This window comes from Typha angustifolia, chromosome 15 (assembly GCF_048772165.1).
Source record: "Typha angustifolia cultivar Huaian chromosome 15, ASM4877216v1, whole genome shotgun sequence".
Taxonomy (NCBI): Eukaryota; Viridiplantae; Streptophyta; class Magnoliopsida; order Poales; family Typhaceae; genus Typha; species Typha angustifolia.
Window position 1 is genome coordinate 4,853,309 of NC_133253.1, and position 25,268 is coordinate 4,878,576.

Below are 25,268 nucleotides of genomic sequence, written 5' to 3' on the forward strand. Positions count from 1 at the left end.
AGGTGATTCTGCTTGGATTCTATGTCTTTGCTGTTTCCAAATCTCCGAGAATAAAATCCAGAAGTTAGTGGGGTCCTTGCTTCATGTTATCATGTATGCTTACTTATTTCCTTTGCCTACTTTATGTCATTGATGAAGTGAAGTATGCACATCCAATTGGTTTATCAGTAATCCTTGATCACTAGATTTATGGTTTAAAAGGCTGATAACTGATGCTCTTTACTTTACTCAGTTTGTTCTCCTTTCTCTTCTTTTTTCATTGTCTACCTCTTCTGTTTGTGACCAACAGAGCAAGAGTGCTGTTCTTTTTGGCTCAATGGAATAATCTCAGATGACCCAACTTGCTCTTTAGGGAAGACAGGGAAGCTTTACTTCTGGGTCCAGGGCTAAAGCTAGGGTTCCAAAGAAACGGACACTGTACACCTAATAGTTTTGAGGTAAAGGAGATTTGGTGCAGTGAAACAGCTCATCTCCCTTGCAACAGGTCCATGGAAGGTCCAAAATCAAAGACAAACTTGTGACCTTCCATGAGGCATAGTCAACCACTTTCCCATTTGTTGATTAACTTATTTACTATCTTTTGGCTTTTGCCAACCCGTGCTTCTACTCTTATAGAAGAATAGGATATGTCATATTCTTGAGTAAGATTGCTCGAATTTGTGGTGGCTTGAGACATGGCTTTGTTTTTGTATCTTCTCGCCAATGTTACACTTTTATCTACTGGAAGTTGACAGGATATTTTTGACAAAAGTAAATGTGGCATTAGAAACAATGCAACCATGATTTGTATCAGATCACGATTTGAAAATCACTTTGATTATGGCTTTAATTTGAAATGATAGATCTTCATGATAATGCCCACTTTTCCTTTCTGGGATTAACTGGTACCTTTAACCAGTGTTTTAGGAGGCACAAGAAGCCCTTAAGAAAGTAATGAGGCAGCAGTAATTCTAACTTTAAGCTAACGTTCTATTTGTTGCTGCCAAGTTGAAAGGAGGAAGAGATGCTGAGAGAATATAAATCTTTTCCAGGATTAACAAATATAAAAAAAATGTATAAAAAAAAGAGATTAATCATCTTCTCTGGAAAATAAATAAATAAATTTAGCCTTTTTAAAGCTGTCTTAGAGGATATATCGTCAATTAACTGGAAAATAGATTCTACTTTTACATAATTGTTACTAAAAAGATTTTTTTTATTATCATAATTAGCACTATATTCTTCGAAATATCATATCTACTATCGAAATCATTAACATTAAACTTAGATTATAGAGGATTTTTTTTTGTCTTTACATAAATTATTTGAAAACTATTTAATTCTGATATTATGGTGCAAAACAAATATCTTAGATAAATATTCTACGCTTTAAACTTATTAAAATAATTGTATATGATAATCATTTATGAATAATTAACTATAATGATTCTATTAATAGTTCGTCAAAAACTAACCATAATTTTTTGTTGAAAGAGTGAAAAAAAAAAAACGGCAGCTGATCAATATGTTCCTTCGAGTTTCATGATCAATATGTTCACAATCATTACCAACTGCCCAAACTTACCCCCATTTATTGCAGCAAAACAAAATTGTTGTTTTCCAACCTCTTTGTTCACAATACCAAACTGGAGTTCCAAATGTCTCTTTGCCCTTTTTTAACAATGCTACCTCTCACTAGTCCCACTTCTCTCTCTGCCTCCTCTCTCTCCAACTTCCAAACAAAAAGACCCTTCTTTTACGCCACTTTTAACTCGAGCCCACAACTCCCAGCACCCTTATGATCACAATTTGAACCATTTTTGTACCTCAATCAGTAGGTGGGAGCAGCAGTAATGGCCATCGCACTCCACTGATCGTTGCCAGCTTTGAGGTAGCTGATACGGGTCTTCTCTAGCTGAGTAGAAGAAAGGTGCTACCTTGATCTTCCAAACTCAAGTTTCCCTTTCTGGGTTCGAGGTGGGGAAGAGATGGAAGCGAGAGCGAGGAGATATGGGAGTCAAACGAGCCCGGAGAGGACCAAAGTTTGGGTAGAGCCGCCTCCGAAGCACCAAACACAGCTTCAACAAGGGAAGAAGATCCCAGTGGTCTATTATCTCTGCCGTAATCGCCATCTCGAGCATCCCCATTTCATCGAAGTCCCTCTCTCCTCTCCGGATGGGCTCTATCTAAGAGGTAATGATCTTAATAAAGAAATAAAGGACTCGTCTTGGATCACCTTGATTTGATTTGGGTTTCTTCTTGTTTCTTTGGTAGATGTAATTAATCGGCTTAATGTGTTGAGAGGAAAGGGCATGGCGACCATGTATTCCTGGTCTTGTAAGAGGTAATTTTGCGAGGACCCAAATGGTAAAATTCGTTTCGTTTCTTTTGTTGTTGGATGGGTTCATTGATCCAGGGAATGGTTATGCAGGAGCTACAAGAATGGGTTTGTGTGGCACGACCTCTCCGACGATGATCTCGTTCTCCCGGTGCAGGGAAATGAGTACATTCTCAAGGGTTCTGAGCTCTTGGATCAATGCGCACCAGGTACTGAATGAATCGTTTCCAAAGCTAAAGTGGGTGCTTTTAATTGTTAGTTGTAGGAGAAACAACGAACATTGTTTATTTTGAACAAACTGGAGCTCTCTTTACTTGTCTGTAAACTTGTTTTTAGATCGGCAACATCATGGTGCTAGCTACCCGAAGATTGAGAACATGAAACACCCTCAAGAAGAATCCCCTAATTCATGTAGAATCCAGGAAGGTTATTCTTCTTCCTCCTCGCCTGCTATGGTTGTTAAGGAGGCAAAGCATGCACCGCCATCACCATCGCTGACTTTGCCGCCGCAACCTCCGTCACCTCCTCCTGCTGCCTCTCGAGATGAAGAGTCATGCCGTACTCCTCAGTCTGATTTATCCGGGAATTTCTCTCCAGAACCTGCAGGAAGAAATGCTCCCTCATCAGGAGAAACCTCCCCAAGCCTAACAGAGTACAGGGTATACAAGCCTATTGGAGCTCAAGATGCTTCTACCCAGACAGATGACAGAAAGGGGAGAACGGGCCGTGCAACTGATACACGAAACAAAGGTGTCTCAACGGATGATGGGCCATTGTATACTGAGTTTCAAGAGAACCACTATAATGGGACCCCAACATCCAAGGAAGGGCCTGAGATTGTCCGAGTATCACCAGCACCAACTTCATCTAGTGCTTCTTCAGGAGGCAGACTAGATACCCTAGAGTCTCTCATAAGAGCTGAGGCCAGCAAAATAAACAGCTTTAGAATACTTGAGGAGGAGGATATTTTTGTTCCCATGGGGGCAAAATTGAAGGCCTCAAATTTACTTATGCAGCTAATTACATGTGGTTCAATGTCTGTTAAGGATCACCCCAGCTTTGGGCTCATCCCAACCTATAGGCCTAGGTTCACCCAATCAGGCTTTCCATCTCCAATGTTCTCTACTTCAATGATGCTTGGAGATCTTGACCGCTTCTCAGAGATTCCAAGATCAACAAGATTGAGGATGGAAGAAGCAGAATATTTCAGTGGAAGCTTGATTGAGACAAAGAAGCATAAGGAGGAACCGGGGAAAGGAGTACCCATGCTTAAACGATCTTCATCATTTGAGGAGGATAGGTAACTTTGACATTAGCCTCTTTACTTTTTCTTTCACAGACCTTTATCTGACTGAAATGTGAATGCCTTCTGTTAACTGAAAATCTTGAAACTAAATGCTCATTCGTTGTAACCTATCTTGTTGAATGGTCATTCGCTTAAGGTAATTAATGACATACACATTGTTCTATCTTATATATTTCTTCCAACAAAAGTACACTAGATGGTTTCTGAATGCTCATTCGTTGTAACCTATCTTGTTGAATGGTCATTCGCTTAAGGTAATTAATGACATACACATTGTTCTATCTTATATGTTTCTTCCGACAAAAGTACACTAGATGGTTTCTGAATGAATGTCTGATATCATCTGGTTTTCTCAAATTAAAAAATCATGTTCTTCTGATTCTGTATTGGTTGCTTCATTTTTCTTTATTTGGAATGCTTAGGACAAATTCCTTGTAGCATAAGAAGCATTTTCAAAGTGCATAAAAGGGTATTTGGTAATAGAACAAAATGATATCGGCTATCAAATTCTTCAGGAGGCTGCCGACCTAGAGGTATATGTGAAATTACGACTACATTGGACTTGTCCTTTTCTTATCACTTTTGTTTCTTTCTCAACCAAAATATTGGTTCCTTTTTGGCAAATCCTTATCTAACTTCTATTCATTTAGTTGATTATCATCATTGTGACTGAAATTATATATTAATCCAAGGCATTGAGCTGTATAGTGACCATAGCCAGTGATTTCAGATTCAACCCTGCCTGCATAAGAACAGAGAATCAAATAAATAAATAAATAAATAATAAGAGCTTGTTAAGACAAGCTTTTAGATCTAAAAGTTTCTATTGGCAGATATAAGAGCTGAAAAAGGTCTGAGTGCTGGATCTTATTTGAGCTAAAGCTAACCATGAGTCAACTTTCTGTCCAATATTCTGACGTAGGTCTCCTAACCAATAAGCTTGGTTTCTTAGTTTATTCCCTAGCCTGATCGCATTTGTGTAGAAATGTTTTAATCTTCTTTAGTCTGAAATTTAGCTTCATTCATGTGCTAGTTAATATAGGCTACTTGTATGAAACCTATAAAGGAGTGAAGCTAAAGTTCCAACTTTCCAGTTTATTTTTTCATGGGTCTTAACTTCAGGTGCGAGAGGAACTAATGTAGGTCTACGATGGGTTGGCTTCATGTTTAACCAACCCGTTTGCACACTTTTGAGAAAAAACGCTGATAAACAATAAAGAATAAACATGTTCAAAGCCTGAAACAACAATGAAGATACAGCATATTAATTAGTTGATGAAAATTTGGGTCGAGTGTCTAGTTTGTTCCTAAGAAATTTCAGCCTATGTAGATGCCCCTGTTGCAGTATCAGATGAGACTAATACAGATTCGGAGTACAATGTTGGGAAGGCAATATCTTTCATATCAGAAGCTTGTGAATACTTCACGTATAATATTTTGAGAAGAATATTGATTTGTTATGTTTACTTGATATATGATGATGTCTTGATGGATTGTTCGCATTTGTTTCGGGTAATCTACAGTTCTCACAGTTATGTTACCATTATTATATGTACTGCAGAACTTGCAAGGTGCCTGACTCAAAGAGGGAGAGAGAAAATTTGGTGGATTCAGCAAGTTCAAGATGTCTACCTCGGACAATCAAAATGGCATCATGCAAACAGACAAGGAATGAAACAATTTCTTCACCTATTTCAGATACAAGAAACTCTTGTGGGCCAGAGTGCAGCAAATCATCACCTCTCAGTTCATCAAACAATGGAAGCAAAAGGCTAACTGATTCTTCCTCATTGCAAGGATTATCTACGAGGTTGGAATCATTCAGAGAAGAAAAGGAAAAGGTTATCAAGATTGAAGAAAGTTGAGTTATATTGCCCCCTTGCGCACAATAAATATGCTAGCGTTTATGTTTTGTTTTCATCTTATGTGTCGATTAAAATTGTTTGATCTTATTCCTGCAGGCTTGCTTCTGGAGCTCGGGTTATAATCCAGTCTACACCTCTATGTGACGAAAGTGACGACAGCTCTTAGTAACTATAAGCTTCGACCGTCTTGTAAATCAACTGTTGTTTATATGTCAACAAGCTTGGAGGTTGGCTTGTAATTGTCAAAGTGGTTGTAAGTGTCATTCCTTTCAATTTATGACTTAGATCTAGCCTTGATCATTCCCCTCCTACATCTCACAAGACTTAATGACTTGCCTTTCCATGAAGCAGCCACGTTGAATTTGCTTCTGCTCTAGAAGTTGCATGTAAGTTTTAAAAGTGCAGAGACAACATGGGCACTTACATGCTCACAGTTGAGAGAGTTCAATGTTGATTCAATTTTATACAAGTTGATTTCTCCAAGTTGACATATATCCATGGGACTGATGCAAATCCATCTCAGTTGATGTCCATACAAAATCCAGGGTCATGGTCACAGTACTTCCATAATTATGCTAACTGTTTTAGTTGTGTTTGCTGCAAATCATTTAATAGATATTTATAGTCTGCCCTTAAGTCGAGGGCAAACAGCATTACCAACTAACTTCCTTAAGAATAAGATTTATAGATGTGGTCCAGAAGAGGGTGTTTCGCATCAAGCTTCGCTTATTTGTGGATAGTTTTGAATGGAACGTTGATGTCCTTCCAGGAACAATGCTGATTAATGTTATGCCTTGTCTATTTGTAGATTGTACCGAATGAAATGCTATAGTCCTATTCTGTCAAAAAGAGAAATATTATTGTCCTTCCAGGAACAATGGTGACGAATGTTATGCCTGGCTTATTTATATAGATTGTACTGAATGAAATATTATTGTCCTTCCAGGAACAATGCTATTTAATGCTTTGGTGAACAATAACGATTCCAAGCCATGCGCTGATTAATGCTACGGTGAACAATAACGAGCCCAGAGCTCCCATGAAACATATGAAGACCAATGAAACCCAACCACAAGTATTAAAAAATATTACCAACTAAATAAATGAGTTTCCTATACATAATTTTGACTGAACAGTTTTAAAATAATTAGGATTAGATCTTAATACAACCTATGTGGTCCTGACTGAAATGCCATCATATTTTGATCAAACCAAATTCAAATTCAAATTTTTTATTAAAAACAACTTTAAATAATCTAACAAACTTTTTGTTCCACAGAATAAAACATTTTTCACTGTATAATTAGGTGAAAATTGAATAGCTTCTAAACCATTCAGGCAAAACCAATAATCAATTTTAATTAACAAAGAACATTAATTTTAGTGGAAATTATGATAGCTTATAAATAGTTTTAATAGTTTTAGATTTAGGCAGGGATCGCGCGAACGCGTACCCCCTCTGACACAAATTATGACGTCCATTCTCCCACTTGGGGAGATGGTAAGCCAGCGCGCCTCCCAAGTGCAATGGAGACCGCTGACCTAGGCCATAGGCCTTCTTGATCACCCATTGACCCCGTCCAGGTAAGTATAGCTTGGAGTTGCCCACCCACCTCCATATATAAGCATGAGACTCCGGCCCAACCATTTGACCAGCCGATGTGGGACTAAACACCTCGCCCGCGCTCCAGCTATTATTGTAGCGAGCCTGCTGAATGGGCCAATGGTGGGCTGGGCTCCTTTGTACAAAGATAGATAGCACGATTAATAAAGCAACTGAAGCACTTGTGTTTGGCTTGGCAAATCTAAGACATTCCCATATATCTGCTGAAGGAGTACAAGAGAGATGCTCTAATTCTCTTTTGCAAGTTTACAACTCGCAAGCAGTGGAAGGAAATGACAAACAACGATTAAACCAACCTAAAAGCAAGCATTCGTAGCTTCTTTCGACATAGTAAGCAGTGAAAGCCTAACAAAGTTTGAGTGAGATTATATTATCTAACACAAACTTGTTTCCTTCTTCCTCACAACATAGCAATAGAAGTTACTCCATAGTTGTGCAAGGAGCTAGCATTTCTTTCTTTTTTCTTCAGACATTCTCTGATGGCGAGGAAGACAGCAGCAGTGGTTGATTCAGGGAAGAAGCCTTCAAGGAAGCAGCAGTGGTTGATCTGATCAGTAGTGCATCATGCTCACAGGTGGAAGCAACCATGAGAGCAGCATCCTTGGCAGCAAATGCTCTCTCCTCACTCTTTCCCCATAGAACCAAGTATAGTCCTACTATGATCAATACTGCACCTATGATCCTGCACCCAAAAATGAAAACAAAATATGCTAGTATTGAAGCAAGCTCTTGATTTTGTGCTTGGTTTGCTTATCATGCAATAGGAATTGAGAAAATTATAGTACCCTCCGAGGTAGAACTGCTCGCCCAAAGCGATCGACGCCATGATAGCGACGACGAGCGTCTGGACCGGTTGGTAGACGGCGACGAAGACCGGACCGCCTCTGTCGATGCACCATATTTGAACGGCGAAAGCGACACCGGATGCAATGAACCCCTGCATTTGAGTCCATATCTTGTGTTAGCATTGTTAGATATAAAATATGAAGACCATCATTGTTTAATATGGTCTTTGACCAGCGGTCATGAGTTCAAATTATTTTCACAAGTTCGATCTATGCAGAGGAAAAGCTAAGCTAAAAGGTGTAGCTTTAACCAACTTCCAGCTTTTCTAAAGGTTATAGAGAAGTGCCGAAGTTAATTTAATAGTTGAAATTTATATATGGAGTCTTACGGCGTAGAGAATAGTGAAGAGCTCGGAGCCAGAGTGGAACATCCAAGCTTCGGCATCTCTCTCGAGGAACGCCGCAATGACCAAGAACTGGATGACGCCAAAAAAGCACGTGTACGAGGTCACGGAGAGCCTCGCCGGGTACTTCTTGAGCACCGGCGCTTGGAGGACGAGCCACCCCGACCACGACAAGCAGTGCCCGATCAGGTACAAGCACCCCAACGTCCAGTTCTTCCCTTCGGCGTCCCCCAACCATGCTAACTCCGGCACCGTAGAGGTGCTCGCCGCGTGTAGGGCGTGCGACGCCGGCGAGAATATCGTCGGGCCTTTGTATAGAGTTATGACCGACGCACCGGCAACGCAGGCCAGAGTACCGACGAGCTTCCCAATGCCGTCTCGTCTATCGATGCGCACCTTCTCTATCCTGAGAGCAATTATTTACATACTATCAGAGTTCCTAAGTTCGAATATAATATTATTTTTTTTAAAAAAAAAATACCGATTTCCCAGTGTTACCTTAGAGCAGCAGCCATGATGAAAGTGATGGCTGGAACAGAGTTCTGGATGGCGGAGGCGAAGGTGGGAGAGGTGTTATCCAAGCCAAGTAGGTAGAATCCTTGGTTTGCAGTAATACTTCAAACACCAATCAATATTCCACTTATCAAACATCCATGGATAACTGAGTTGCTTAATTAATTCACACATCATTTGACTACATAGGAGCAACTTATAAATCATATACTTACCCACAGAGAGCAAGCAGAAAGAATTGAACGAGGAATCCGAGTGTCATGGTTGGTCTATCCTTCCTACATGCACAGAGACATAAATAATAAGTAATAATTAGTACACAAAGATTACTAATTTATATATATAGTAGTCAAAGTTGATATATATACTTCTCGAGGAAGTAGGCGAAGGGGACGAGGAGGATCAAGGCGATGATGTTGCGATAGACGGGAAAGACGAGTTTGCTGATGCCCATGTTGAGGGCTGCTCGTGAGACGACGTGGAAGCCGGCGTAGCCGAACTGGAGGGCCAGCATGGCCACATGAAGCTGGACTCTCTCCGGCATGCCGCAGACTCGCTTTGCATTGGCATCCGCCATGACTACAAACTGATCACCTCTTCTTCGACCGAGTTGTAAGAGGTTGGAATCAATTGAGAGGAGATGGTGAGAAGTGAGGAGGGGTGAGGGGTCTAAATATGGGCGAGGGAGACGAGAAAAAGTGGTGGCATGAGAGAGAGAGAGAGAGAGAGAGTGTGTGTGTGTGGAGTAGCCCCCACGGGCAACGTCTGAGAAAGATGTCCACTTTATCGTGTTCTTTTATTATACCAAAGGTATTAACGAAGAGAATGGGGTTGATTCTAATTTGTACGAGTTTCTCGACGCCACTAAACAAATTCTAAGCAAGTTGTTAAGTGACCTAATTATTGTTATCATCTTTGAATTATAAGGTAAAACTGAGCCAATGTCCTTAAAAAGAGTTTGCCTTTAGTTCTCTTACCACTTTTTACCTTTCCTCTGTTCATCCCCCAGCTTTATTCCCCGAAATCATGCAAATTTACCTCGGAGACGGAGATAAAGATAAAACACAAACACAAACACACGGAGTCTTTTCATTTTTATCCCGCCAAAGGGACAAAGAACAACGAAAACTCTTTTAACTCATAATTATTTCCATTGGATCCTATGGTCCACACTCTCCACCACCACTCACACTTCTAATTCTTCCACTACCTCTCTCCACTCCTCAAAGCTCTGCTCCCTTGGCGTGGCCTCTTTCTCTCTCCCATTCTTGCTCAGGTGCCAGGCAATCCCCTGCTTTAAGGGACATCTTGCCATCCCCATTCGAGACAGCCCATTACTTAAATACCCCCCAAAAATTGTACTACTACCCTCCCATTTGCCCCTCAAAAAAGCTTCTTCCATCGCACTGTTGCACCTATGCTTTTCTTAATTCTTTCATACATTTTGTTATATAATTATAAGAAAGGGGCATGAAAACGGCGTTATGATATACATAGTTGTTCGTTCTTTATTATATATATATATATATATATATATATACTAGCTTTTCCCTTAAAAAAAAAAAGAAATAAAAAGGTTTCACTCTTTATAAAGCAAAGCACACCACCACTTTGGTGCAGGTAGTGGTGAAGGTTTCTGATCTCTGCTGCAAACTGAGCATTTTGTACTCTGTCCATTTAGCTGTAGCACATGGGACTGTTGCCATAGTGATGGAGCTGGTGCTCCTCGGCTCTTGTGATCTTTTTAGTTTAAGGCTAAAAGAAGGTTTGCATTCTGAATTCACATAGCCAGGTTCTAGCTAACACTTGATGGTCCCAGTGGATTCTCTTCTTTCTTTCTTTCTTTCTTTCGTTAGTTTAACTTCATGCTCACATTCACACATTGCCCAATCTCACTATAGATTAATAGTGATAGCAGCAGCCTTAACCCCTTCTTTAGCAGACAGTCCTTGTTGTTCTTAGATCTCTCTCCAGGCAGCAAAGATCTATCCAAGCATGTGGAGCTTCGCAAGAATGTTCCATAGATCTAATCTGTGTGTCATGTTGGTTGTTAGACAACTAGACCAATTTCCCTAACAAATAGAAGCTGAGTTATAGTGGTGGCCGATGATATATAAAATGCTTACATCTTTTTCAAGGAAGTAAACCTTTTCCACCAACCATGTTATACGTTCCAAATTAGAGGCCAAGATTCCTACTGGATATTGGGGAAAAATATATGGGATCTCCAAGCTGGAAAAGGGGAAAAGCTACAGACGCCATGGTGACTTTTGCTTGGGCCACTTAGTGGAGACGGCAAAGGGATTCTTTCTCCTTCTCATGTCTATAATGACAAGCAGGGAGTGCACGCCCTGTCCTTTTGTAACCAAACGCATGCCTCTCCAATGCCATTGTGATCCGTGATAGGAACAACCAGGGGGTTGTTCCTCTCAAGTGCACATTAGAATCTTGGAGATGTCAACACTTGCCTCGTGCTCTTGGTTTGCTTGCTTCTATTAGCTTCCAAGCACTCAAACAAAATTTCAATTTGTGGCTGTCAATTTGTACCAGCTCATTGTGATCATTTGATTATTTCTAGTGTCAGTCCATGTTGGGCAACAAGAGAGCAGGAGCATCAACCATTTTAAAAAATAATAATATCACAGCCTCAGTAGTCGGGTCCTATCAACTCGGCCGATATCATCGATTTAATTTTCTTGTGAATCTTGGGATTGAAATTGGGCGATTTGCAATAAATCAAAAAAAATTTCTTTTAATTTTCTAATTGATAAAACTAAGCTCTCCTATTGTTAAATTACAAATTCAGATTTTTTTTAATTAAATTTGTCCTTAAAAAAATATTAAGAAGACTATTATCAAAATATATACAAAAGATTACGTATCGTTTATAAAATTTATATGTAGCTCTCAACAAAAGATACACTTTAATTTTTCTTAAAAAAATATCATGCATTACATATATAATTTATATGTATTGTATATGTAAAATATGCACTGTAATTTTTAACGATGTGCGTATCGAGATTTAAAAAAAAACGTCACGCATCACATATGTTATTTATATGCATCGCTTATAAAAAAAAATATACGCTTTAAATTTTAATAATATGTATATCGATATTAAACGGTTGAATTATATTAGATAAAAAATAAATTAATTTAAATCAGCAAAAGAGATTTGAATTTATAATTCGATAATAGTTAGGCCTATTTTCGCGGATTGGGAAACTAAAGGGGCCCATCGAAATTTGATAAATATTTTGTAGTCTAAATTTACAGAAAATTATATATATATGGTCAGATTCCGACATCATTAGTCCAAGGCTGAAGGCTCCCTTCTCACCACAAGGGCCACTAGTAGTGCTGCCAACTGTAGGTTTGGTCCTCGAGGAAAGGACATACAAAAGTTGATGCATCCCATTACAGAGCTGCAAGAATTCACGCACAGTCAAGAGTACTCGGTGACTTGGTATTGGCGCCAAGTTTGGTGGGCATAGAATTCATGCATTTGAGCGCGCAGAGGATCTGCTGCATGAGATTCCACTTGAGCAATCGAGTTGGGAGGATACCGTATCCGAATCTCCCCAAAGGTAACGGAGAGATCGTCCCATCTTAAATGCCAGATTCCTCGTTGGTCCCTAATCAGACATCTCCATTGTGTTCAACACAAGGCATGATGCCCATCCATGGTGGATAACACACTCAGAACCACTTCATGCTAGCTATGTGGATTCTATGTAAGCCTGAAGGTATGAAATTTTTCGCATGCAGTTGGAGGACTTGACGACACTTAATTGGAAAGCTTAAGCCGTGAAAGAGAACGAGAGTAGTTGTATACTGCACATTTATTACTTTTACAATCACCACATTGTAAATTGGAAGCAGTATAACTGAGTCATTCAAGCTCATCCAAGAAAAACAACAACATGTTAATTTTTTTAATAGCATTCTACTACATTCTTAGTAGATGAATGACTCAGTTGTCGAACATACACCGATGTCGAATTGCCTGTTTGATTATCTTATATCGATCATAACTCCGCATCCAAGACCCTTGATTTCGAATAAGATTCAGCAAGCATCCCATGAGTCCACCTTCTCAGCATTTCCAGTGAAGCCTTTGGCTGATCCATTGGGACCATGTGACCTGCGTCATGAACCTGCAGCACAAAAGGAAGGGATTTAGAGATCCTACACTTAAAATGCTCAGGCTTGCAGACATCCATCATTTCATGAATTTACTTGGCTTGTTACCGAGAGAGAGAGAGAGAGAGAGAGAGAGAGAGAGAGAGAGAGAGAGAAAACTTTAAAACTGATAGCCTGATATCTAGAATTGCCAGTCAATGAGCACATTACCTTGAGGAAACTGAGTGGACCATGGGATTTCAAAATCCCTGCTTTCGTGCCGTCTACTAAGAATGGCAATTCAGACGACGACACGAAATCTTTCTGACCAGACCATTCCATCGAGTGAACCCACCTAGAATTCCCTGCTCAAAACATGCAACAACTAAGACAATTCAATGGAGTAGCTTCTATCTGGAATTCTGATGCACGGGGGAAAAATGAGTAGCAAAGATGAGTATCTTGAACGTATGGTAACTACGAAAGAAAGGCGATATATCAAATGTTTTTTTTTAGCAGAGTATAGAGACAGTAAGAGTGGATTATAGCAGATAAATTACACTGTGACATAGGATCTAATGCACCCAGATGGAGTACAATTATCGTTTTCAATCACTATGATGTGTGCCAGTATCTTAATCATGATTGTCACCTGATAGATTGTGACACACATTGTTATATGCAGGTATATCAAACAGTAAAAGGGAAAACATATGGAAACCATTGACGAAAATAAATCTCAATCATAGAGCCCAATATAAACGTTTAATATAGTTAACAGGTCTTACCGAGCCAGTTGCATATGAGGTCGTATTCCCCAGCATATACAAGCAGATTGATTCCATCCTCAAGAAGAGCTGGAATACCCACTTCCAAGTTCCTCATCCAGTCTGTAAGCATCGCTTGGTATACTGTAGGGCTACATGAGACGAAATCTATATCACCAACTCCAAGGGCTTCTCTGACAGACTTCTGGTTTAGGAACTTTTCCATGTTTGAAAAGTCATAGCAAAGTTTCCCTTCACACTGCTTTCTAATGTCATAATACTGCAGACTTGAAGATAAAGTTAGGGGCCTCATTATTTCAACTGCGACATTTAACTATCTAAGATCACGACAATTACATATGTTTGCTTACATTTGTTGTTCCGACGATCTTCATTATTGAATTGAAGATCGAATTGCAAACCATGTATGATTCCAGGCAAGATGTTGTTCCGGATGTACCTGAAACATAACAAATAATCAACACTGATAAGTATGATGGACTTCCTAAAACCCGAGGCAAATGACTGTGGCACATGTAAACCACCACACAGTTTTAGGATTTTTCAGCAAATATAACAAACATAATTTAGCATAGACAGTGTAGTTCGAACAAGAAAGTAAAAGGCGCCACGAGAATAAGAAGTCTGGAAGCAGCAAATACCACAAAGTTTTATTGCAAGTTCACATGCTGGGTAGATCTTGTTGATCCTCTTGTAATCGGATTCTTGAATTAGTTTCATTTCCAATGCATAATCTGTGTATGCTTTATATTGGATCTCTGGATCAGTGAGACCATTACCAATGGCAAAGCCCTGCAAGAACATTTTTGATATGAAATAAATTCATCAAACTCCAAAGACGAGGTAATACAAGCTTTAATGCAGTGGAATAAAGATCATACCTTCAAATTTATGTGAATACCTTCATTAGCTTTGTTTCCCTGGTGGACCCTGCTTGCGAAAGCAGGAATGTAGTGCCCAGCATATGATTCTCCCGTAATATAAAAGTCATTTTTTGCATATTCTGGGTGCTTCGTAAAGAATTCCTGAGATCATAAATGGAGTCACAAGTCAAAAACTCTCGAAAGGCTTTGTCTTGAACGAACTGGTGTGTGAGAAGAAAACATCAAGATGATAGAGATTTCTCAGCATATGTGCCATGAAAAGATTATTTTGCAATTAGTGACCAAAATAAAGAAATATAAGATCCATCACCATAAAAGTATAACGAAATAAACACTCTACCTATATGTTTGAAATCAAGAATCTTAAAAACTGTCGTGCCATCATTTCAGTTCAACATAGACATGAACTAACTTATGCAACATATAAAAGGCATTCATGTTCCAAAATCGAGGCTTCAGACTTCATTCAAGACTCCCAACCAACTTATGAGAAGCAGATAGGGAATTCATATTCGAATTCCGAGGCTTCAAGGTTCATTCAAGACGAACGAGTAACAGAAGATGATGCTCTCAACATAACAGAGATCTAAACTAACATGGTCATAGAGACAAAGTGAGCAAGCTCCCGTGCAAGGAATAATTTTTCAATTTACTGTATTGCTAAAGTTGCAAATTTATTTTCACAAAACAATTGAATGTGCAAAATGATACAAGGCGTCAAAATAGAGAGGAGCACCTGTAGAAAATCATATAGGTCATCGCTAACACCCTTTTCGTTATGGCGGGTGTCACGCTCATCAGAGCTGTAGCTAAAACCAGTTCCAGTTGGTTGGTCAACATATATAAGGTTGGAAATCTGCAGGATAGTGGAAGAGAATGAAAAAGAAGAAAAGGAAATATAATGCAGCAAAGAAAGCTCTGTTTGATAACAGATATGAAGCAGTTTGATTAAAGAGAAACAATTGGCAAATGCTGTTTACATCTATAAACAACCAAGCTCTGGTGCATGAAAGTTTAGGACTAGGTAGGATTACTCTTATCAAGATTTAGATTTCAAGACGAGGAACATTCGTATAAGGAACGAAGAGTTGCAGTCATTAGTAAAGACCAGTAATATAAAATGCAGCTCTGCAGACCCAAGAATAAAGAGGCAAATTAGTGAGAGTACCCATATCCAGCGACGGACAAAATCAATACCTTATCCCAACCAAATTCATTCCACACAAGCGACATGTTGTTGGCTATAGTGAAGGGTCCATTCTCATAGAACACAGCCAACTCACTGCTACAACCAGGCCCTCCCGTCAACCAGATCACCACGGGGTCCTCCTTTCTTTGCCTCGATTCAAAGAAGAAGTAGAACATCCTATAGAAAGACATACAACAAACACCTCAAGGGTCAAATAGAAAAACAAGCAGACCTCATCGAGATCGAAACTTTACATCGAAATCGACATCAATATCAAGAACCCACATTGCAAACCTAAGAATAGATATTTGGATCTACTCACTTGGCGTCGTGCGTGTGGGGAAGATGGTAGTACCCCGCGTGGTGACCGAGCTCATCGGCAGCGGGCTTTCTGGAGAGGCCGGGAAGAGCAAATCGCCTCTCCACGAGCCTCCCTTTCGCAACATTGCCGTCTCCGGCGCCGAAGCTGGCGTCCTTGGGGTGAAGATTTAGCGCGCGGATAAGCTCTTTCGCGTGGACCGAAGGGAAACTCGCGTCCTCTGGAAGGCGGATGTCTTCTGGAATCAATGCGGCGGAGGAGACCGTGGAGGAGATCAAAAGACCAAAGAAGGCGAAGAAGACGAAGTGGAAGCTACCCATCTTGAGAGAGAGAGAGAGAGAGAGAGAGAGAGAGAGAGAGAGAGAGAGAGAGACGCAACTCGCAAGTGCAGAGAAGAGCTCGCGAGTAGTGAGAGATTTATAGAAAAAAGGGAGGGAAAGCGTATAGCGGTATACGTGAACAGAGAGAGAGAGAGAGAGAGAGAGAGAGAGAGAGAGAGAAAAAAGAATCTTTTTCCGCAAATTGTCGATGTAGATATGATACCTTATTCCTGGCTTTAAGTTTCGGGCTTCTGGGGACGTTACTTGCACGAAGCGGCACATAACCTGGGGAAGTTATTGAGAGAACATGATAGTCCGGGGAAATATGAATGGTTGGTTCCTTAGGATGGCGTGGATAAAACTTGCACGGCCCAATTCGCGTGGGCTACTTGCTTCTCGGAGGAGTTTTATTACGTCCACCAAATAATGCTTTACTAGCCGTGCTTACTTGCACTCAAAAGTAACACTAATTGAGAGAGAGAGAGAGAGAGAGAGAGAGAGCTATGCATAGTTGCTTAAAGTAATGAAGAAATACCACGTCATACTGCGTACGTTTCAACTCGGGTGGGTCCAGACCAAGTCCGGCCCATCTATTATTATTATTATTTTTTTGTCTTAATGTTTGGATAGGCCTAGCCAATGGTCAAGCCCATATGCTCCTGAGATTTATACTCCGGTCAATTTAGACCTAAACTATCTCATCCAAGTAAATGGTACTAGAAGACATGAAATAAGTGTAAGAATTAAATGAATGGAATAAAGATTATAGTTATGAATTTTGGTTGTAACCAAAAGAGACGATTAGTTGTAGGAGCGCTTGCAATGTACAAGATGTGAATCACAGCTAGCTAAACTTTGTATAGATCCTCAGCACTGACAACTATTTTCCAGCATTTGTGGGTGTCACCACTTGTGTGGACAAACAAAATTTGGTTAGATTAGGCTAGTAATTAGCGCCACCTGTCTAATCCAACACCTCGACATTAAATTGGTAACCGGTAATTAGAGGAAAACACTAGTCGATCTTTTTTATGTGTTTATATGTGAAGTATTTATTTATTTATTTAGTTTTTACAACCTCACTGGTCCGTGTCACCTTTGGGCTAGTCTAGCCACATGTGCCCGCCCAATCCACGTGGCTCTTTTCCTTCTTGAAACGGCCGCCTTTCTCACCGCCGCAACACGGAGTCGTGCTATTCGTCCGTTGAGATCTCGACACGAAGCCGAACAGCGCACAGCGATTTGAAGGTCAGAGCAGCTGATCGGCGCCAGGTGGGCCATACGTACCCTTATTGCCGTCCCCGGACGGTTAGAAGCGCCTACGAAGGGACGAAAGGAACCCCATGGCCCACGTAGCGTGATCCCAACGGTCTGGATCGCATCACGCCCACTCCATCGAATCTTGTCCGTTCGTTCGTTTTCACTGTCCTTTTTTTATAATGTCGTTGAGTTGGAAGCTCGCAGCTCCCCCACGCTTTCCCTATTCGACTTCTCCCCTTTGTGCCTTCGGAGTCGTCGGACACTGGGTTTGAACTCATCGGAAGCCGTCGGATTGATGGTGATGAGAACGGTGGCGGCCTCTCTGGTGCCGCCGTGGCTGGAGCCGCTGTTGACCACACAATTCTTCTCGCTCTGCCCCGACCACGCCGACGCCGCCCGCGGCGAATGCAACCTCTTCTGCCTCGATTGCTCCTCCTCCTCCTGGTCCTCCACCGCCGCCTTCTGCTTCTATTGTCGCTCGGAGCGACACTCCGACCACCGCGTGATCCAGGTAATTTACCGTGTATCTAATTCTAAGAATTATATATTGTATATTAAACCTATGCTAAATCTAATCCTAATTGCGTTCGTTAGATAAGGAGGTCGTCGTACCACGACGTGGTGCGGGTTGCGGAGGTGGAGGCGGCGCTCGACATCAGCGGCGTGCAGACTTACGTCATCAACAGCGCCCGCGTCGTCTTCCTCAACGAGCGCCCGCAGCCGCGCGGCGGCGGCGCCTCCTCTGGGAAGGCGTCGTCGTCGGCCCACACGTGCGAGATCTGCGCGAGGTCCCTCCTCGACCCCTTCCGGTTCTGCTCCCTCGGATGCAAGGTAACGCTGAAAGAGGTTTTCGCGCCAGGATTCGTGCTCAGATGATTGACCTCTCAATCTCTTTCCTCCGCAGCTGGTCGGGATAAAGAGAAACGGCGACGCGAGCTTCGTGGCGGGCGGCGAGGCGGGCGGGAGCGGGGAGGGTAAGAATACCGGGGGGAGAGGAGTAGGAGAGGGGTCGAGGCGGCGAAAGGGAATCCCTCACCGCGCCCCCTTCGCTTCTTGAGACTCACAGTAACGTACACAAAAACTTCCCAAATATACACCAAAATAGAGATTTCAGATATATTATATATATATATTTTTTTTCTTAATTTTTTTTTTAAATTTCATTTAACATTGGTGATGGATGATATCTACAGTGGAAATAACATTCTATTCCATGTTATTGTTCTGAACGTGTAGAGTAATTGCTTCCTTCGTTTATACGAAGAATAGGGGTAAGAGGAATAAGATCCGGGATGTCAATGTAGGGCTGAGTTGTCAATCAAATGAATATAAAGGAGTAAAGCCCCACCATTGGCATTTGGCACAACCCACCACATGGATCGATCGATCATAGTGATTAATTCCGTTAGCCGAGGAAGTTTCTCGATCCACAGTCCTGGGTGTAGGGATAGAGTACTATAGCAGACGTGATGGTCAACTTCAAACTCGTACCTCATGTGGAAGAAGATTTGTGCACTTGCCAGTGTAGAAGATCCCGAGAGAGAGAGAGAGAGAGAGAGTGTGTGTGAGAAGAAGATTCACAAACACTGTGAAGTGCCAGCTTTTGGCTCCTCCGCTCTCCTCACTGGCTGGGTTCATGAACTGGCTTTGAGTGAGACCTAATAAAGAGCTCTCTATGATTCCAGGACCACCCTATAACGGAAAGGGAAAGGAGACCTAAAAGTTTGTTGTGATTAGAGGGTCTCGAGCTTGGCTCGAGCCGAACTGAACTTGAACTTAAATTTTCTTAATTTTGAATTGGGCTAAGCTCAGTCCAGCCGTCTACACTGTTATATTGTATCCTTTTCTAAATGAATTATATGTATCATATCATTTGCTGATTAGTTGTGTCACTCTTTTGTCATCGATTCTAATGTAATTAGGACTAAGAAAGATTTAATCAAAGTAAAGTAGCGACCCTGTGTTTGAGGCATAACTTTTAACTAGTTTAACGAGCACTAAACTAATTTACTATCCATACTTTATTTTAAGGTAAAATGGTTTCAAAGCATTCTATTTAAACCCATTCACCTCTTCTCTCCTCATCTATTTAGTCATTTTATGTTCGCTGATAAATTTTAATTACTATTTTGCTACTGAAAACACGTAACTTTAATCAGATGTTATTTTAATTCTTCTTCTCTTTTGTCCTCGTAAGTCTTAATGAAATATCTTCTAAACCATTTTTTATCTAGCTTAAAGTCTCTTTTTTTATATATATATCAAGTCAAAAGTAACGACAAGAGCACTACCATTTTGCCATTGAAAATATATTAATTTAATTAATTATCATTTCGATAATCTTCTCCCCACTCACAAGCCTTTTAATAAAATATATCCTAAACTCTCTTTTTATTAGAGTTTAAGGGTCAATTTTGATATCAAATCAAAAGTAACGATGGCACACTAACCTAATTTATAATTAATTTTCCCGGTCAAAATGGACGTTAATATTGAATAATCATATTTATAAAAAAAAATGGATATTAGATGTTAATATCATATTAAAAGTGTAAAATAGTAATTTTAGATGTCAAAATGAGTGTTAATATTGGATAACCACATTTCAAGAAAAAAAGTAGTAAATGTCAGAACTAGGTTAAAATGGTTAAATAGTAAGTTTAGCTATTAAAAGGGGTGGTAATATTGAGCAATCATGTTTTAGGAAAAATGAATATTAGATGTCAACTAAGTTAAAAAAAGAAGTAAAATACTTGTTTTAGATGTCTAAACACTGTTAACATTGGGTATTAGTATTAAGGAGAAAAAAAACGAGTACAAGATATAAAATTCAGATCAGTGTTCATCTTCTCATAAAACTCTGACAAAATTGAAAGAATATATTACGTCGGTGTATTTCATCCATCCACTAAACAGTGTCCAGATTAATTGACATATTTTCTCATCAATTTTCAAAGCAATTTGTATTTTAAAGATTATTTTAATTTATAATATATCAAATATAATCATGACAGTATTAAATTAATTTACAATCAAACACCATATTTTTTTAAAACTTATTTAAATTTAACAAACAAGAGTACAGGAGTAGCTAACTAAATTTAGGAGTTACACGAATTTGAAACACCACCAAAACAAATAACATTCTAAATACAATCAAATCAAGCAATTTGTACTACAGTACTTCTCTCTTCGTTACTTGAGGATGCCATCATCTCCCGTTCGTGGTCGGCCGCTTCTACCGCCGGCCCCCCGCCATTGCGCTCAAGGATCACCTCCTGTACGTGGTTGGCCACTTCTACCGCCGGCCTCCCGCCTGGGCACGTCTCCTCGTGCCTCAACGGCTCCAAGAAGGTGACGTCGTACCTCGGCCGCGGATTCATGTAGAAGAAGAAGGTGTCCATGAACTTCCACCCCCTCATGGTCGACGCGAAGAAGACGTCCCGCTTCGCGTCGACGGCGACCGGGACGACGCGGTCGCTGATCAGCAGTAACGGCTCGCAGCTCGTGGTGCCGTCGGGGCAGACGACGAGGTCTCCCTTCTGGAGGAGGGTAGCAATGCGGGCGTCGTCGTCGTCCTGGTTTCCGGTGAGGGAGACGAAGGGGATGGGGGAGAGGAGGGTGAGGCGGCTGACGCTGTTTATGACGCAGGAAACCCGGCGTCCGAGGGCGATGGAGACGATGATGGGGTCGAGGGAGGTGCTGTGGTTGCAGATGAAGACGGAGCCCGTGGTACGGGGAGGAGGGGCGCCGCGGATGGAGAGGCGGATGCCGGTGAGGGCGTAGGAGTAGCGGACTAAGGAGGCGGGGAAAAGGAGATTGAAGAAGACGCGGAAGAGGGAGAGGAGGAAACCGAAGGGGATCCAGAGGAGGGTGAGAAGGGCGATGGGCGGGTCCGGGCGGCGGACGAGGCGACCGTCGTGGATGTCGGTGTGGAACGCCAGCTGCTCCGGTGGGACGCATGGTGCCCTCGGGTTCGGAGGAACCATGTAGGCTTCCTATGATTGGCATTAATTAATTAGTTACTCACATTTACAATTGTAGGTTATAAGAGGGCCAGCCACCAACTTTATTTATACTTCCTGCGAACAAACGAGCCCCTACAGTGTTGCTCTATTTATCTACGAATTTATCCTAAAGAGTCAAGAATAATAATATGGTTGGCAGTAGTAAATTAAAAGAGCCATGTTATTTTATTATCACTATTGTAACACACACACACACACACACATATATATATATATATATATATATATATTCTCACTATCGTGCTATTTTCATGAAATTAACAACCTTGATTGCACCAAATACTAATCATAATCATTAGGACCGTCAATCTAGCTCATTGTTAATCAACAATTCATATTCAGCTCAAAAGTTTATTTGAGATCGACTACTTTGTTTAATAAATAAGCCGAGCATTTGATTACTAATGATTAGGTATTCTAACCGTCAGTAGATGTTTAGTTCTAAAAGTTTGTAGCTAGTTAAGCTCTGACGCGAGATACGTTCACTTGCGTTTGGCTCGTTGACACCTCCATCAGTAATGAAGTAGCACTACCATGAGAGAAAGAGAGAGAGAGAGAGAGATATTAATAGAGTAAGAAGAGACGAAACTACCCATACTTTGCAGATCGCCATGAAATCGTGATCCGATTCCCGATCTCCAAGCCCCAAATCTGGCACCTCTTCCCCAAAAGACCTCTCCAATGCTTCCTTCTTCTTAACCCCGACGAGTACCCCCGGTCCGGTCACCCTCCCGGTAAGCCTACCCATCCCCTCGTGCACCTCCAGCTCCGTCCCCGCCACCTCCGTGCCGGCGCCCAAATACCTGGTCACGAAATCCTCCACCATCACAGTGGGGTTCGCTGTCACCACCAGCCGCCTGCCTTCGCACCCCGTGAACGCCCGCCACAACTCCTCCCTCACGTCGGCTGCGTAGAACCGCGAGAGAACGCCGGCGGCGGCGAGCTCGAGGTCTCTGTGGCGCATCCCGGCGATGGAGGTGAAGATGAGGAGCTCGATGGCGGCGGGCTCGGAGACGAGGCGGTAGAGGAGGAGGATGACGGGTGAGAGGAGTAGGAGGAGGAGGCCGCGGAGGAAGCCGCCGGCCTTGACGGCGAGGAGGAAGAAGTAGGGGAAGGAGGAGCGGGAGACGAGGAGGGTGCCGTCGAGGTCTGCGGCGGCACCGCGGAGGACGCGGCCGGTAGGGTCGAAGTCGGAGATCGGGCGGAAACGGACGGGTGCCGCGGTCAATGCCATCTCTCCTCTTTTGAAATGTCACGGGATGAGGGAGTGCGAGTCAGATTAAGTCCGACCCGACCCGCTATCCAATCCGGATTCGGATACGGATACGGATAGCTATTTCCAAAAATATCCGGATCCGGATCCGAATACAGATAGCCTTTTAGAAAAAAATCCGGATCCGAATACGGATACGGGTTTAGTTGATTTTATCGGATACGGATTCGGATAACGGATATCCATTTACCCGCTTAATAAATACACAACTAAAGTTACTAAACCCTACCTCTATCTCTCATCTACTCACCGTCTCCCCCAAATCTCCATCGACCTCACTCCTACCCGCGGCGCTGCCCTCACTGCTAGCCCTCATGGCCTCACCGGCTCACCCATTTTCACCGCCTCCCTTCTCCGGCCCTTCCTCGTCGACCTCGGCTCTCCTCCACCGGCCCTCCCTCGTCGACCTCGGCTCTCCTCCACCGACCTCACTCCACGAGTCCTCGATCCCGTCGCCTCCATCTAAAATTAGCTCACCACCCTCACCTCCATCACTGCCTCCATCTACTCACCATCTCCCCCAAATCTCCATCGCACTCACAGCCTCACTGCTAGCCGCAGCGCCGCCTCCATCTAAGGACAAAAATCCACATCGCCCTCACGGCCTCACCTGTTTTCACCGCCTCCCTCCTCCGGCCCTCCTTCATCAAACTCGGCTCTCCTCCACCGGCCCTCCTTCGTCGACCTCAGCTCTCCTCCATCGGCCTCCCTCCACGGGTCCTCCTCCTCCACCGCCACCGACCCTCCCTCCATGGGTCCTCCCTCCTCCACCGTCGTCGGCCCTCCCTCCACTCCATTGGTCAGGTATATTAATGCATTCATAGACATTTTTAACCTTTGACAGGATTGGGAGTATATTGACTATCTTTTTGGACCTAATGAATTTATCTCATTTAGTGATTATATTCTTCCTTAAAGTATGCACTTAGTATGTAAGCATAGGAGATCTTGTGTCAACTCATCCTGACGTTCCAAAGTTACTTACTGCTATTATCTAAGAGCTATTTACTGATAAAGTTTAACAGGACTTTGCACTGAACGGAATAGAAAAATAAGGAAGGATCTGAACAACACATTCCCATGTAGTTAATTTTCGAGTTTTGATCTAGTTTCAATTTTTTCACTTCTTTTATGTACTCATGCTTCTAGTCTCTTGAGACTCTTGCTATTACTAGCACAATTGTTTTGTTTACTTATTATACTTGTTTTGTTTTGTTTTAGTTAACAAGCCTTTGTTTATCTGTCTGTAAAATCTGCCTATATTAATGTTCTTTGCATGAGTTAATTGTGAATAATATTTACCTTCATAGATCCTATATCCCGTTTTGCTTGCCACCACTAACAACCACCACTAACAAAGTTATGAGGTGATCAGAAGTAGAAGGATACAATATGACAGGCACTATTTGGTGCATCTAGGCAGACTGCGAATACCTAAGTTGCTATTCTTAACCAAGATTAGAGAGCAACCCTTTTTGTTTGTTCTCCAAGTTTATTATCCATTTTACAACACAGGAACATAAGATGTAATAAGGTTAATCAAACCAACATATGATATTTCTACATATTACTTTATAAGATAATTGGTTCACAAGAACAACAATATCTAGATTTTTGGTTTGGAAATAGGGACGAAATTCTGAAATTAGTCTAAATTAGAGGTTATATGAATTAGTGATAAATAAGAGCTAGCTCTTCATGCTTCGAGACAAACTGTGTTTGATGCAAACAAGGGAACAAATTGAAGAGATTTCAAGTAGATAAGCATGTGCAAGTTTGATGCTAGGTGACCTATGTTTGCGAGTTCATTTAACGATTGTTACTCTGTTTTGACTAGCATCAACAACATCAACAGCAGATGTCAGTAACTACAAGAGAAATCATAAATAAAAATGGAACAGATACCTGTGCGACCAGGGTAGTGAGGGCAGGACTGATCAATGCAATGCTAGGCATGGATAATTTATCTACTAGAACAAATTTATATTTTTTTCATAACTTTTGAACCTAAATGATATTTTGCACATTAGGTTTAGATCATTAGTTTATGCACATTATGTTTGTTTAAAGTCTATAATTTCTTTTTGCACCATTACTATCTTTTTGCCGATGAATCAGTTCTCAAATACTTTAAGTTTTGTTCAAATTGTATTTGAATGGTTTTAGACTTGATTGATATTCGAAGTAAGTTCATATCAATTTGTTTAAAATTTGATACGTATTTGTTTAAGATCCGAAAATTTATCCGAACACTATCCGATCCGTATC

General features: G+C 41.4%; 5 protein-coding genes and 1 non-coding gene across 6 annotated transcripts; 2 read left to right on the plus strand and 4 right to left on the minus strand.

Moving 5' to 3' along the window:
• Nucleotides 1-1,630: 1,630 nt before the first annotated feature.
• LOC140779771 (protein SOSEKI 3-like) lies at nt 1,631-7,055 on the plus strand. The gene is made up of 6 exons (XM_073125025.1): nt 1,631-2,172; nt 2,254-2,323; nt 2,411-2,526; nt 2,654-3,617; nt 5,185-5,483; nt 5,585-7,055. The coding sequence occupies exons 1-6, from the start codon at nt 1,968-1,970 to the stop codon at nt 5,608-5,610; spliced, it is 1,680 nt and encodes a 559-aa protein (XP_072981126.1). The 5' UTR covers nt 1,631-1,967; the 3' UTR covers nt 5,611-7,055.
• LOC140779975 (U1 spliceosomal RNA) lies at nt 6,920-7,080 on the minus strand. Its single transcript, XR_012107421.1, has one exon. It is a non-coding gene; the product is annotated as a U1 spliceosomal RNA (small nuclear RNA).
• Nucleotides 7,081-7,273: 193 nt separating this feature from the next.
• LOC140778562 (protein WALLS ARE THIN 1-like) lies at nt 7,274-9,464 on the minus strand. The gene is made up of 6 exons (XM_073123353.1): nt 9,183-9,464; nt 9,030-9,092; nt 8,800-8,916; nt 8,287-8,707; nt 7,898-8,049; nt 7,274-7,794 (listed from the first exon to the last, which is right to left on the minus strand). Exons 1-6 carry the CDS (start codon nt 9,389-9,391, stop codon nt 7,578-7,580), a joined length of 1,179 nt encoding a protein of 392 aa, XP_072979454.1. The 5' UTR covers nt 9,392-9,464; the 3' UTR covers nt 7,274-7,577.
• A 3,161-nt stretch (nt 9,465-12,625) lies between these two features.
• On the minus strand, nt 12,626-16,525 carry LOC140777162 (serine carboxypeptidase-like). Its single transcript, XM_073121091.1, has 9 exons — nt 16,123-16,525; nt 15,809-15,977; nt 15,348-15,467; nt 14,609-14,752; nt 14,369-14,519; nt 14,078-14,166; nt 13,728-13,986; nt 13,171-13,304; nt 12,626-12,974 (listed from the first exon to the last, which is right to left on the minus strand). Exons 1-9 carry the CDS (start codon nt 16,437-16,439, stop codon nt 12,846-12,848), a joined length of 1,512 nt encoding a protein of 503 aa, XP_072977192.1. The 5' UTR covers nt 16,440-16,525; the 3' UTR covers nt 12,626-12,845.
• Nucleotides 16,526-17,875: 1,350 nt separating this feature from the next.
• LOC140778235 (protein RGF1 INDUCIBLE TRANSCRIPTION FACTOR 1-like) lies at nt 17,876-19,585 on the plus strand. Its single transcript, XM_073122854.1, has 3 exons — nt 17,876-18,210; nt 18,294-18,530; nt 18,604-19,585. The coding sequence occupies exons 1-3, from the start codon at nt 17,995-17,997 to the stop codon at nt 18,754-18,756; spliced, it is 606 nt and encodes a 201-aa protein (XP_072978955.1). The 5' UTR covers nt 17,876-17,994; the 3' UTR covers nt 18,757-19,585.
• Nucleotides 19,586-20,860: 1,275 nt separating this feature from the next.
• Nucleotides 20,861-22,961, minus strand: LOC140778910 (glycerol-3-phosphate 2-O-acyltransferase 4-like). The gene is made up of 2 exons (XM_073123811.1): nt 22,326-22,961; nt 20,861-21,697 (listed from the first exon to the last, which is right to left on the minus strand). Exons 1-2 carry the CDS (start codon nt 22,959-22,961, stop codon nt 20,861-20,863), a joined length of 1,473 nt encoding a protein of 490 aa, XP_072979912.1.
• Between the last annotated feature and the right edge of the window lie 2,307 nt (nt 22,962-25,268).

What these genes read in the sequence shown, in the direction of transcription:
- LOC140778910 (XM_073123811.1), bottom strand. Translation starts at nt 22,961, where the DNA reads ATGGCATTGACCGCGGCACCCGTCCGTTTCCGCCCGATCTCCGACTTC. An exon ending in ATTTCATGGCGATCTGCAAA is followed by an intron (nt 21,698 to 22,325) that starts GTATGGGTAGTT and finishes TGCCAATCATAG; the next exon opens with GAAGCCTACATGGTTCCTCC.
- LOC140778235 (XM_073122854.1), top strand. Translation starts at nt 17,995, where the DNA reads ATGGTGATGAGAACGGTGGCGGCCTCTCTGGTGCCGCCGTGGCTGGAG. An exon ending in CCGACCACCGCGTGATCCAG is followed by an intron (nt 18,211 to 18,293) that starts GTAATTTACCGT and finishes TGCGTTCGTTAG; the next exon opens with ATAAGGAGGTCGTCGTACCA. An exon ending in TCTGCTCCCTCGGATGCAAG is followed by an intron (nt 18,531 to 18,603) that starts GTAACGCTGAAA and finishes TTTCCTCCGCAG; the next exon opens with CTGGTCGGGATAAAGAGAAA.
- LOC140777162 (XM_073121091.1), bottom strand. Translation starts at nt 16,439, where the DNA reads ATGGGTAGCTTCCACTTCGTCTTCTTCGCCTTCTTTGGTCTTTTGATC. An exon ending in ATGAATTTGGTTGGGATAAG is followed by an intron (nt 15,468 to 15,808) that starts GTATTGATTTTG and finishes ACTATCCTGCAG; the next exon opens with ATTTCCAACCTTATATATGT. An exon ending in GTATTCACATAAATTTGAAG is followed by an intron (nt 14,520 to 14,608) that starts GTATGATCTTTA and finishes ATGTTCTTGCAG; the next exon opens with GGCTTTGCCATTGGTAATGG.
- LOC140779771 (XM_073125025.1), top strand. Translation starts at nt 1,968, where the DNA reads ATGGAAGCGAGAGCGAGGAGATATGGGAGTCAAACGAGCCCGGAGAGG. An exon ending in GGATGGGCTCTATCTAAGAG is followed by an intron (nt 2,173 to 2,253) that starts GTAATGATCTTA and finishes TTTCTTTGGTAG; the next exon opens with ATGTAATTAATCGGCTTAAT. An exon ending in TCATCATTTGAGGAGGATAG is followed by an intron (nt 3,618 to 5,184) that starts GTAACTTTGACA and finishes TATGTACTGCAG; the next exon opens with AACTTGCAAGGTGCCTGACT.
- LOC140778562 (XM_073123353.1), bottom strand. Translation starts at nt 9,391, where the DNA reads ATGGCGGATGCCAATGCAAAGCGAGTCTGCGGCATGCCGGAGAGAGTC. An exon ending in TTCGCCTACTTCCTCGAGAA is followed by an intron (nt 9,093 to 9,182) that starts GTATATATATCA and finishes CTGTGCATGTAG; the next exon opens with GAAGGATAGACCAACCATGA. An exon ending in ATCATGGCTGCTGCTCTAAG is followed by an intron (nt 8,708 to 8,799) that starts GTAACACTGGGA and finishes AATTGCTCTCAG; the next exon opens with GATAGAGAAGGTGCGCATCG.